Source organism: Drosophila novamexicana, unplaced genomic scaffold (genome assembly GCF_003285875.2).
Source record: "Drosophila novamexicana strain 15010-1031.04,08,12 unplaced genomic scaffold, DnovRS2.1 tig00004555-arrow-pilon, whole genome shotgun sequence".
NCBI lineage: Eukaryota > Metazoa > Arthropoda > Insecta > Diptera > Drosophilidae > Drosophila > Drosophila novamexicana.
The window spans coordinates 2,549,887-2,561,293 of record NW_020825052.1 but is presented as its reverse complement, the minus strand read 5'-3'; the positions used below and the strand labels follow the sequence as shown (position 1 = coordinate 2,561,293).

Genomic DNA, 11,407 nt, shown 5'->3' with positions numbered 1-11,407 from the left:
CCAAAAAATTTGCTCTTGTTCTGGTCCGGCGCAGAAATTTATCAAACGCTCATGATAGTGTTTAACGAAGCCAAGACGACTGCCGCTGTCTCTGCTAGCCAAGTCCACAAATAGACGGGCGTATGCCTGCTGCGCCCTGCTGTGCCCGTGCACAATTGTGTTGGCTAATTATCTTGGGTACTCTGCCATTTGTATTGTTCATTCAAATGAGTAAATTCTGCGCGAGAAGACGCGCGTAGAGATTGGATCGGACATGCACGCTAATCAAAAGAAGAAGGCGCGCGCACGTAATCGGCCCAGAAACAAATGCAACCGGTCCGGCGAAACCGAGCAGGCGAAAATCCTGGATGTTCCAGAATCCGTGCCCGTCTCCTCCGACTTGGAGCAGGTTGAGCCGCAGCCCGAGCCACCTAAAGTCGAGCCGAACACCAGCGCCATTTACCTAATACAAAAGATTCTGCGCAAGAAACTGTTGGCCAAAAAAAGTCCATCGGTGGCGACAAGTCCAGCAAACGCTGCTCCAGCCAAAGTGCCCGCTCCTCCGCCAAAACTTGCCAACGGCAACCAAAGTGATGAAGTGAGCGAGCTTCTAAAATGCATTGGAAACAAGCTGCAAAAAGGTATCCAATGTGTCCATAGAAGTGATATAACTATCTCCACGCATAAAATCCATGTATATATATGCACCATGTAGGTTCCGCCGAGTTGCCGACGGGTGCGGTTTTCAGTCAGCTTGGCAAGATGTTCAGCACGGCGCCCTTGAGCGACTCGGAGTCATCCGACGAGGAGGCCGAGTACGTGGAGTACATATACAAGCCGCGGCAATATTTCATGGCATCGCTGTGCAACGTGAGTTGTGGTCCGGCCCCTTTGGCCCGATGTGATTTAAATAAAACCATCGGAATTTACAGCATTGCAAGGTGGATCTGTGCGGCCGGCAGCCGATGCCGTGCAGAGGCTGTGGCTTGGTCTACTACTGCAGCGTGCTCCACATGCGGGACGATCAGGAGCACCGCCAGTTGTGCTACGGCCTGCGCCAGTTGGTGGAGCGCAATGGTGGGTGGGTGTGGTAGATTTTATGGACGTGGAAATAGCGAAGCATATTTTCAGGGCACGATACCTTCTATAAGTGCGGCGACTTTACTGCCGAACAGTTTCGCTCGTATCGCATTGTGTGCATACGTCAGCTGGAGCAGGCCATAAATCGTTCCTTAACGGCCACTGAGCAGGAGGTGCTGCTCTTTCCCTTCATTTGCGGGCATGTCCAGTGCCGGGAGCACAGACTAAAGAAGCTAGCCGCGTGCGGGCGCTGTAGCGAGGCTGCCTTCTGCAGGGATAAGCCGGATCATTTGGGCGCTGGACATGCCGAGTGGTGTGGCGCATTCAGACTCTTCAAGGTATTTGTCATGTTCCAGGCGAAGTTCGGACGGCTGGAACCACCGTTGCCCGACAAGGTCTTGAGAGATGCACCACTTGCCAGCACCAATACCAGGCAAATATTGAAAAAGTTAAGTTTTGGTAAGGGAATGCTCGAGGGGATGCTTATGTCCATACTAATCCTACCTCCCTTAGATGTAACCGATGCATGCGAGTTTGCCGCACTTACGCAGATATCCACAGGACCTCTAACCGCATTTTTAGCCCTAAAGCTTTGCGGACGTCTGAAAGCCAAGGAGCTAACAATTCATTTGGTCGGGGCGGAAATGGAATTCGAAGTTGACGTATTTCAGAAGTGGGAGATTTTCTTGCTGCACATTTTACCTGCAGTTGCAACGTTGAATGTCGTTTTCGTTGGACCAGAGCTAAATACCAAGAATATATCCTTTGACCAACTATCAAAGATTAGGTGGGAATTTACCTGTATAACATTTTAAATTCAAATTTATTTACCAACTTTTCTCATCTATAGATGTTGTCGTTTGTGTCGCAAGGCACAACGCACTGTGAAATATCATTTTGAGAATCAACTTTATCACAATTATTGCTCGGCAGCAGATTTTCAAAAACCGGACTTAGGTAAGACTTTTATAATGAAATCAGAAGCTTCTCTTGAGTGTAGCCTTGCAGCATTCGCAGCAAAAAGTTCTCCTTTTAGTCTTCACTCTATGAAAACTACTTTTGTGTAGCCAAGATTATAATATATCATCCTTATCAAATTCTAAGGGTAAATCGCATATAATACGCTTATAATTTTCGAACAGCCTGTTTTTTCAACTCGGGACTGTATCGGGCTACTGGCTATGCATTGGAGGACACCTGGCCGGAGACAATACGGGCAACTTTGAATCTCAAATGTCCTGTTGTCGTTACATCTTATACTAAATACGAAGCGCCGCTGGACTTGAGTCATTTTCTCAATCAGTCGAATCGTCAGTTAAGTGTGGTGCTGCCGCCCACCACAAATCCCTTTGGGTCAGAGAAGCCGGAACGTAATTTTATATCAGACGATGATGCACCTTTCATGTTCAAAAATTTTCAATGTTTTGTTATTGAGTAAGTTAAGCTACACCTGTTGTAACACCTGTTGATTTCCCATCCCAGTAAAGGGTCAAGCTATCGATTCTGGAAGTTCTTTATAAAGATCGATCTGTTCGAAAATTTGTTATTTTAAATGTGTCAAATCCGTTAGAAATCGAAAATTGTGTATACATTTTAAATTTACACTTATGTTTGCTTTTTTGAATAGCGCGAAATTGATACTTGAAAAGCAAATGCGAATAGTCGACAGCTTTTAGAGCCAATAATGTATATTTCATATGCAATTATCAATACAAGCATCATGGTCTTTATGTTTGTGGTTTAAAAATGCATTTCCCTTTTATGTTATGCATTGCATATTTATAGGAGTAAATTCTCACCACGCCGATAAATTGCTTGCATCTGTTATCGACTGGCCGCCACCTTTTGTCATTCATCAGAGTCTATCGAAAACTTATCGGAATATTGCAAACTACTTTAAGAGGAAGACAACGCGCGGTTGCAGAAAATAAAAGTGCACTTTTTAAATATAAATATGAACGACTGGGATTTTAAGGATCTACGCACAAAGCTCGATGTAATGGGCTTCAACCAAACGTTGCCCGTACTAGCAATACCGCTAGTTGGAGCTATATTTGGTGATTTAATCAAAACAACAGAATGCCTCCGTGATACAAAAAGGCAAGTTGCTGATCTCTTGGAAGTAAGTAATTAAATTGATTTATGTGCGTGAAACGCTCTAAAGTATTGCCCTAGGAAAAAGCCTGCTGGGAACTGGGCGTTGAGCCCTACAAATGTGACAATTCGCGTTTGCTGGCCGAGTGCAACGAGCTGCACTTACAGTCTCTTAAAGAACGCGAAGGCTACGAACTCCGACTTTATGGTAGGTCGACTACATTAATAATTCGGTTCCCTTAACAATACTAATAATTATCTCTGTAGAGGCTGAGCGGCGCATACGCAATCTGCAGACTGATAACGAGCATCTGCAAAGCCATAATGTGCAACTACAAAGTCAACTTGATGCGTTTTTATCAAAGCAATTAATCAATGCGGCAACTGCTAAACGAACGCAGCTTGCAATATCGAGGCAGAGTATGTAACACAAGAGTTTGGCAATATTTTCCACTAAATATGCACCTACTTACAGACAAACGGCCTTTTATAAGTACGGTTCGTTCTGGCGAAGCGTTGCCCGCCTTAAGTGGCATTTCAACCAACTCCTCGTTGAAATGCACCAAGTGCAATGCTGGAGTTTTTCAAAAGACTACAACGACCACTAAGGATGGCGTCACAGTTACGCATACAAGTGGAGCAGAAGAGATTGACAGACTGCAAAATGAGCTCACAAGTGCCGGCGAACAATTGGAGTTCTATAAGCGCAAAGTAGAATCGCGCAACCGGGAGATTCGACGGCTGAACGATTTGCTCGCAGGGGGCCGGCCACCCGCAGCATTAGCAAAAGATTGCTGCTACAAGGAAGTGGGCGCCCTCTCCCAGGATATTGACATGCTGCAGCGCGAGAATAGCGAGCTGATGGCTCAGGTTGGCGAGTATCAAGATAAGATGCACGACGCCATGCAACGTGCGCTTCGCATTGAGGAAGAGAAACAAAAGTTGCACACGCAACTGTACGAGTTAAAGGAAGCCGCTTTGCAGGTGGAGCAGCAAGCCAATTCCGAAATAGATGCGAAGGAATTGGAGCTGAGACAGCTGCAAACCGAGCTGAAGCAATTCCACCGACGCAATGATCAACGAACCAAGAACCCGCGCCTGGCCGCCGGGTGCGATGAATCCTCGGTCCACAATGACAAGCGAATTCTTAACGAAAAGCTCAATCTGCTAACACGACGTGAAGAAGAGTTGGAAGCGCTAAATGAAAAGCATAAAAAGAAGCTGCTCAAAATGGAAGCGAAGATGTCAACGCTACAAAAAGAGCTGCGGGAGCAGCAGCAGCAAAGCTGTGTTACACTGGATGAGGAGAAAATACGATTAAAGTCTGAGCGAGACTTTTTCCAAAAGGAGTATCTACGCCTCATGAGCAAATCAGGCTCGGACTCCGAGGTTGCGTTCCTGCAGGCCCAAATCAAATCAAAAGACGACGAGCTTCATGCTCTTCGCTCTGAGTTATGCCAGGCGTCCGTTGCTAAGCTGCAGATGTCACCCCGAAAGGGCGACCACTGCGACAGTTTACCACCACCCACCACCACATGCAGCTCGAACAGCAACAGCAATCGGAGCGACTGCGTCCAGGCTGCCATTGGACGCGTTGAACGCGAACGCGACTGTGCACGCATTGAGCTCGAACGCTTGCGTTGCGAGCGGGACACACTGCGGGAGAAGCAGTTGAGCAGTGTGCAACTGCACGCCGAGGAGCTGCAAGCTCTGCGTCTGCGCAATGAGGACTTGCAGGATCGCATACGCCAGCTGGAGCGAGATTACCGTGACCTAAATACGGCACGCGTGCCCACGGAAACACATAATGCTCTCTTGAAGGAAGATATGGCTGAGCTAAACAAACGCTTAGCGACGCTGCAGGCCGAGAATGAGCACCTGAGGAGGGAAAACGGACAAATAACGTAAGTGTTTGGCAATAATCTATCCAGCTAAGCTTAAAGCGAGTTTGTTATTTGCAGCTTGATTAATGATCAGAACGAGCGAATCATAAGCGATTATCAGAGTAAGCTTCTGTTGGCGGAGCGTCAGCTGCATAAGGCGGATGTGCGTGCCAGCACATTGGATTCAAGTCGCGAAACCAATCGCAATGAGGTTACGCAATTGCGGACGGAAATCGGATCACTGCGTCAGACCTACATTGCCTTGGAGCATGAAAAGGATATGCTGCTGGTAAGCGTGCGAGTGTCCAATTTCTGTTCTCCCCCTTTTATCAATCGATTGTCCGTAGAATCAATTGGATAACAAAACGGAGCGCCTCTATAAATTGGAGTACGAACATAAGGATTGCAAGGAAAAACGACATGCACTGGAGCAAACAATTAAAGAACTGGAGTCACAAGTTGAGTAAGTACATCGTCATTTTACATATACAAAATTCGTGGGCCATAATATGGATAGACTTACATAAAACATATTTATTCATATTATCTACAGTTCACTTAAACATTTATACAGTTGCTGGGGTAATACATTCATGGCACAATCTCCCACCCTGGCGTCTTTTAAAGCCAAGCATTGGCTACGAACGTTAGCCAAATATATCTAAGAACCACCTAAAAGGAAATGAAACGATTAAATCGATTGATCTAATATGAAATCGTATAGCGTCGGAAACTGCAGGCCATAGATAGGTTAGAAACATAGGTAAATAAGTAGAAATAGACATGCGCTGAGAATTGGGTAGACAAATCCAATAGTTCGATATAGAATAGACTAAAGTAAAACTATAGCTGGGGACGAAAGTGGGTTGTTTGGTTCAGTGAGGAACTTCGAGTTCTGTCGCTCGATCGTTAAATACCTCGCCAGGCTCACGCTGGGTGCGCTGCAGTTGTGCGTTCCGCCGTGCGCTGTCTCGGCCGGCGTATAGCCTGGCCGGCAGACACACTTGGCCTTGCTGGCATAGCTCAAGAGCGCGGTGCCGTTGGTCGATTGCGTTTTTAGCGGCTCCAGCCACTGGCCGGCACCGCAGGGTCCTCGCGAGTACAGTTTATGGCACTGGCCATTCATCTCAACCATGCCAGGCGTGGCCTCGCAAATGCTCTTCTCCTGGTCGTTGCTGGCTGAGCACTGCTGGTCCAGGTTTGTGATGACGCCCGCACAGCCACACATGCCGTTGTAGGAGATTCCATCTACGGATGGTCGTGCCGTGAAGTCAAATACCACCACCTGGTGCAGGGAGCACGGTCCCTGTGAACCAATTCTGTAGCAGGAGTCCTCGGCGGGGAAGTAGAGCCGGTTCTTGCCGCAGAAGTTTCGTATACAGGAGGTTTCATTGACCACAAACTCGTTGACTGCACAAGGTCCGCGTGTGTAGAGGCGATAGCAATGACCGTCGCTCCAGGGCACATAGCCCTCCTTGCACAAGCACTTAGCATGCGGCAGGGTTAGCAGCGTGTCCGGTCCCTGATCCGCTTCAATATCGTCGGGTATGCGGAAGACATGACCAGGTGGACAGGGACCAGGAGTGTCTGCAATAAGATGAAATGCAGGCTGTAATCACGTTTCACCTCTTTTCGGTCTCAAAAACCTACCTAGCTCGTAGCACATCTGGTATGGGGCGTGATAGTGGGGCAGATGTCGCTGGCAGTCGCAGCGGCCTCCGGGTAAGAATATGTGACCCGGTGTTGAGCAAGGGCCTATAGTATAGTGCTCGTAGCAGGAGTCCTCCAGTGTGTAATAGTACGGTCGCAGCTCGCCCACATCTTCACAGCGGCACTCGGCCAGGCCGTCTTCGTTGCGTGCGAGCAGCTTGCCCCGAATGCAAGGACCCTTCGAGTGTTTTGGGTAGCACTTTCCGTCCTTTGGCCAGAAGAGCATTCCATCGTCGCAGTGCAGCGGCCGCTTACAGCTGCCCCAGCGGTTGTCGGCTCTGAAAGCGCAAAATATTGGCTAACGAAACAAACTAGACAAAAACGCAGTTGCCTACCTCTTGGCCTGTTCTGGTAGAGGCTGGAAGTACTCGCCCCGCTGGCAGGGCCCGCGCTCGTACAGCTTGTGGCAAGCGTCGGTGAGAGCACTGAGCGCCGTGCCCGGCGGGCAGCGGCACTCGGCCGCGGGCACATCTTTCCTTTTGGCGCTTATTGGCGTGGGACTCAGCTCCATGGTATCCGGACAGGGGTAGCCAAGTGTGAAGATCTTAAAGCATTTCTTAAGCGGCGTCCAGTAGAGTAGCTGCCAGCCGCCGGCCATGCTGGCGCACGGATTCTTTGCCGGGTCACTCCACGGCGGCGGCACAATGCCGGCCAATGCCTGCTGTTGTTGTGCCAGCAAGAGCAACAGATAGGTGAATATGCTGCTGCCCGCCTGCAAGGCTGCCCAGCAGACCAGCAGCTTCCGGCGCTTTGTTCGCATCGCAACCAGCTGGAAGTACATGGTTATAGGTACGGGTAATTGGGCACCGGATTTAATTTGCCTAAGTTGCTTTTACTCTCGTTGCGCTGGCGCCAATTTAAACCGGCTTTGAGTCGCTCATTAAAACGCATGATTGATGGATTTTTTACAGTTCGGCTTGGGCTGTGGCCCGTGGGCGATGGCGATGGCGTTTTTGCTAAGCTTTTGATGCAGGGACAGAATAGTTAAGGCAGAAAGACAGATGCCGCCTATCTTGAACTCATGCGCACATTTATTTGTATTTGGTTGAATGCGGGCCGAAAGCGGCTCCAAATTAAATTAGCCAACTTGCAGGCCATCGATTTGTGTAAAGTTTTTGGCAATTCCGCGACTTACAAAAACTACACGGCAATGTAAAAACCAGTATGCGCTCGTGCGCTGTTAACCATGACCCAAATGCGCGTTTATCTTGACTTCTTTAGCAGCGGCCTGATAGCACTTGGCCCCAGCCGCTGTTGCGGTCAGTTGGCAGAAATCTTCTGTTGCCCATCGGCCGAGATGGAAGGCGGCGCATTTATATAATTCCCACTTGCATGTTGTTAGTGACGAAACAAAGTAGAGGCAGCCAGCCAAGCGGTGCTGGAAAAACGTGCAACACTTTGCACTAATTCCCCACTTTTTCCACAAAGTTGTCTGCCCCGGCGGGGCTGGGCTCAGCCGCAAATAACGAATATCCAATAGGCAACAGCGCGATCAGGCAACAGACAACAGGCAAGAGACAACCGACAACAGACAACAGCTGCTGCTGCCGCTGCCTGGGCTATAAATAATGCATTAGGCTAACCGCAGCTTTGACTTGTTTTGGGTTTCTTGTTGAAGTCGACTGTCGTAACAGCCAAACAGCCAAAGAGCCGAGCAGCAACAGGTTTCCTAATGCCGCCAAGCAGAGTATTCTCTTTGAATTGGTCAAAAGAACACAAACGGAGATTCAACAATGGGAGTTGCTGCCGAAAAGTGTTTGGTATTTCTAATCTGCAAAGCTCAATTGATTCTTGAGTCATTAGCGTGTGTATGAGTGTACGTGTGTGTGTGTGTGTGTATGTATGCGGATGTGTGTTCACTTTTGACAAAGTTTGCTCGAATTTCCTAATACGCACGCTCACCTCGGGGCTATATTTGGGGAGTTTGATTTGAAGCTCCGATCCGCCCCCAATCAGACGCAATCAGCAGCGGCAATGTACGACCTGATACCGAACCGATTCCGAATCCCAATGCCAATTCACACATGCAGCAGAACTGGGCACAGCACGAGACGCGACCACTTAAAGCGACCATTCGCCTGCACAGGTAGCAGACGTCTGAGCCACTCTGCGTTGCGGCCAGCGGTAAGGCCGGGCCAGGTAAGCGGACCACGCTTCACTCTCTCTCTCTTTCTGGCTCTCTCGCTGTGCGTACTCTTGTTGACGTCGCTCTTCCATTTAACTTAAATGGATATATCTGCACTTCCTCTCTCTCTCACACACACACACACACACAGTGGAATTTCAATTTGCCGTCGTGTGTGATCAGCCTTAAAGGTTCTTCGCACACATTCGAGCTTCAGTTGCGAGTGACACCCGGCTGGCAGTTATGATTGACACCGATGGTCGTTGGCTTTGGTCTGGCCTGGTCGACGGCACGCAGGGCCGTGCTTTGTTCTTGAGTTTTAATTCGAATTGCGGATATGTGCGGACGTGCCTAGCTTGGGAATGCGCCGTCCGCTCTTTGAATGGCTAGCTAAGAGCGGACATTAGGCATAAGGCATAAACAAATCGATTTCTATTACAATTGCCAGTGAGCAAGTTCGTTGCTAAAATCTTTTGATTTGACCCAGCAACTAATGGCCGTGAACGCAATGTGTGTGCAGCACGCAGCAAGCTAATTACTCATATTGTATGTATCTGAGGGAACTGCAGAAGTATCTTATCTTGGACTTGGCGCCAGAATTGAGCTTGCAAACTAAAAAGTGTCTTCTTACAGCAAACTGAACACAAGAACGCGCCAGCGCGACTCGGCATTGAATGAAACGTCAGCGGAAAGCAAAACATTGCGGCAGCAGATTGTGGCACTCAAAGCTAGCCGCGATGAGGCAATTGCGGAAAATGGGTACGTATATGCATATGCATAAATAATCTTAGGCAATGCCGAACTGCATCAGACTCTTGCGACGACATTTGTCTGACTGGTCCGCATTAGCCACTCTTTGTTTAATTTTTATTGTGCCCGATCATTAGCTCGCTTTTTGTGTGACTTTTAACGATGATATCTGATGCGTTTGTGTCTCAACAGGCGACTCACGGACAAACTGAGCGACGCCCAAATGGAGTCCAAGACGCTGCAAAAGAAGCTCAAGGACTCGGAACAGCAGGTGGCTAACATGAAACAGCAGCTGCACAAATACGTCCAGGAGGTGAAGAGGGCCGAGGATTTGCTTATGAATAAGGTATAAAGCCAACAAATATTATAACTAGTTGATAAGGCAGGCGTATTGAAGTTTGTGCTAAACTGCTAGGTATACTTTGTCTTAAAGGAAAAGGAGCGTGAGGAATTGCTCGAGCACTATCACAACTTGACCCACGACCAAGTCGTCTTGGAAGGCAACAATCAGAGCCTGGAATTTGAGGCGACAGAGTTCAAGTAAGTGGCACATTATATGCGATTATCTTTGCCTGAATTAATTCGCATATTCATAAATGCTTGCAGGCGGCAAATTTGCGAACTGGAGTGTGAAGTACGTTCGCTTAAGGATCAGCTTTGCTGCCGGCAGTGCAAAATTGACGATTTGGAGATGCAGCTGACAGCCGCGCGCGCCTCCATGCGCTGCTTGGAGAGGGAACTTGAGAACGCACGCGAGCAGAAGATAGAGCTTGATGTGCGCAAGGAGCTATGTGATAAATTGGACATTGAAAAAGATAAGCTAAATGCCGAGTTAAACGAACTAAATGAAGTTCGCAGGAAGGTAAGCTTTTGTATTTGTAGTGCGGGGCTTCCAGACGGACACTAGCAGAGTTTGCCTTTCTCAGTTAACTATACCTAATACTTAGCTTCAACTATACTCAACTATATCTTCCTTGCCATTGTCGCTTTGTGTGCTCTAACATTAGCTTTTGGAATGAATTGAAATGTATTTGTACGTACTTAGAGTAATTAGTCGCTATTAGTTAGCTTGTTTGAATGAAGGCCCGCGTTTTTTATCCACAAAACCGTAAAAAAACACAATTGCAGCTGGAAAAAGAATGCGAAAAACTGCGCAGCGAACTGCAGGAAAAGTTTGCATTAAATCAGGTAACCACTGAGACTACGGAGCAAATGCTGGAGCGGATACGCGGCGATCAGCAGCGCCAGGATGAGGCGGAACTAAGCGCGAAACGCGAAATGGAGCGTCTTAGGCAGCTGCACGAAAAGACTGTGGTAACTAATTCATTATAAAACATACAAAAACGAAGGCATAAGCACATTGTCATCCAAAACAGAGGGAACTTCAAGAAGAGCGCGAACGTTGTAATCAACAGGAACTTCTGGCCAATCAGTATGAGCGGCAAGCACAAGAGTTACGTAAAAATTTAACCGAGGACCGCTTTTGTCAGGCGCGCTCAAGGGAAGTCAGTCCCAAAGTCCCACCCAAAACGCTATAAATTAAGCCAAGTGATGAAGTCTAAGATTAGTTTTAATTTAATTGTATTATACTCAAATACATTTTACATTTGGGCATTAGGACTTAAAGCTATTTAGGTATTTCTAATCTAAATTGTATTGTGTACACAAACCTTGTCTCTTGCATTTTTAGATTTTTTAATTATAAGCGACTTTATTTGTAAGTTTGTACTTGAATATTATAATATTAATATTAAATTATGTGTTTTATATTTAGGTATTGCAATAG

General features: G+C 47.5%; 3 protein-coding genes across 7 annotated transcripts; 2 read left to right on the top strand and 1 right to left on the bottom strand.

Annotated features, from left to right (window-relative positions):
- The first annotated feature begins 98 nt into the window (after nucleotides 1–98).
- Nucleotides 99–2,572, top strand: LOC115770035. Of its 2 annotated transcripts, XM_030715101.1 has the most exons (7): nucleotides 102–620; nucleotides 695–849; nucleotides 912–1,056; nucleotides 1,111–1,518; nucleotides 1,573–1,846; nucleotides 1,910–2,016; nucleotides 2,202–2,572. In XM_030715101.1, exons 1-7 carry the CDS (start codon nucleotides 254–256, stop codon nucleotides 2,495–2,497), a joined length of 1,752 nt encoding a protein of 583 aa, XP_030570961.1. In that variant the 5' UTR covers nucleotides 102–253; the 3' UTR covers nucleotides 2,498–2,572. The 2 variants fall into 2 exon arrangements, with proteins under 2 accessions (XP_030570962.1, XP_030570961.1); XM_030715102.1 differs by lacking the exons at nucleotides 1,910–2,016; nucleotides 2,202–2,572 and having other exon boundaries at nucleotides 99–620; nucleotides 1,111–1,507; nucleotides 1,573–1,798.
- Nucleotides 2,573–2,646: 74 nt separating this feature from the next.
- LOC115770033 (centrosomal protein of 135 kDa) lies at nucleotides 2,647–11,340 on the top strand. 4 transcript variants are annotated; one of them, XM_030715097.1, is made up of 12 exons: nucleotides 2,647–3,181; nucleotides 3,235–3,361; nucleotides 3,421–3,573; nucleotides 3,629–5,057; nucleotides 5,115–5,325; nucleotides 5,384–5,499; nucleotides 9,505–9,630; nucleotides 9,814–9,967; nucleotides 10,055–10,161; nucleotides 10,228–10,483; nucleotides 10,750–10,935; nucleotides 10,998–11,340. In XM_030715097.1, the coding sequence occupies exons 1-12, from the start codon at nucleotides 3,014–3,016 to the stop codon at nucleotides 11,157–11,159; spliced, it is 3,195 nt and encodes a 1,064-aa protein (XP_030570957.1). In that variant the 5' UTR covers nucleotides 2,647–3,013; the 3' UTR covers nucleotides 11,160–11,340. The 4 variants fall into 4 exon arrangements, with proteins under 4 accessions (XP_030570957.1, XP_030570956.1, XP_030570958.1 ...); XM_030715096.1 differs by having other exon boundaries at nucleotides 10,037–10,161; XM_030715098.1 differs by lacking the exon at nucleotides 10,998–11,340 and having other exon boundaries at nucleotides 10,037–10,161; nucleotides 10,569–10,831.
- LOC115770294 lies at nucleotides 5,684–7,527 on the bottom strand. Its single transcript, XM_030715530.1, is given in 4 exon segments — nucleotides 5,684–5,708; nucleotides 5,954–6,623; nucleotides 6,687–7,024; nucleotides 7,070–7,527. Coding segments are annotated over 4 exon segments (1,491 nt in total).
- Nucleotides 11,341–11,407: the final 67 nt, after the last annotated feature.

What these genes read in the sequence shown, in the direction of transcription:
- LOC115770035 (XM_030715101.1), top strand. Translation starts at nt 254, where the DNA reads ATGCACGCTAATCAAAAGAAGAAGGCGCGCGCACGTAATCGGCCCAGA. An exon ending in TCATGGCATCGCTGTGCAAC is followed by an intron (nt 850 to 911) that starts GTGAGTTGTGGT and finishes CGGAATTTACAG; the next exon opens with CATTGCAAGGTGGATCTGTG. An exon ending in TTTTCAAAAACCGGACTTAG is followed by an intron (nt 2,017 to 2,201) that starts GTAAGACTTTTA and finishes ATTTTCGAACAG; the next exon opens with CCTGTTTTTTCAACTCGGGA.
- LOC115770033 (XM_030715096.1), top strand. Translation starts at nt 3,014, where the DNA reads ATGAACGACTGGGATTTTAAGGATCTACGCACAAAGCTCGATGTAATG. An exon ending in AGGATTTGCTTATGAATAAG is followed by an intron (nt 9,968 to 10,036) that starts GTATAAAGCCAA and finishes CTAAACTGCTAG; the next exon opens with GTATACTTTGTCTTAAAGGA. An exon ending in TTTGAGGCGACAGAGTTCAA is followed by an intron (nt 10,162 to 10,227) that starts GTAAGTGGCACA and finishes AAATGCTTGCAG; the next exon opens with GCGGCAAATTTGCGAACTGG.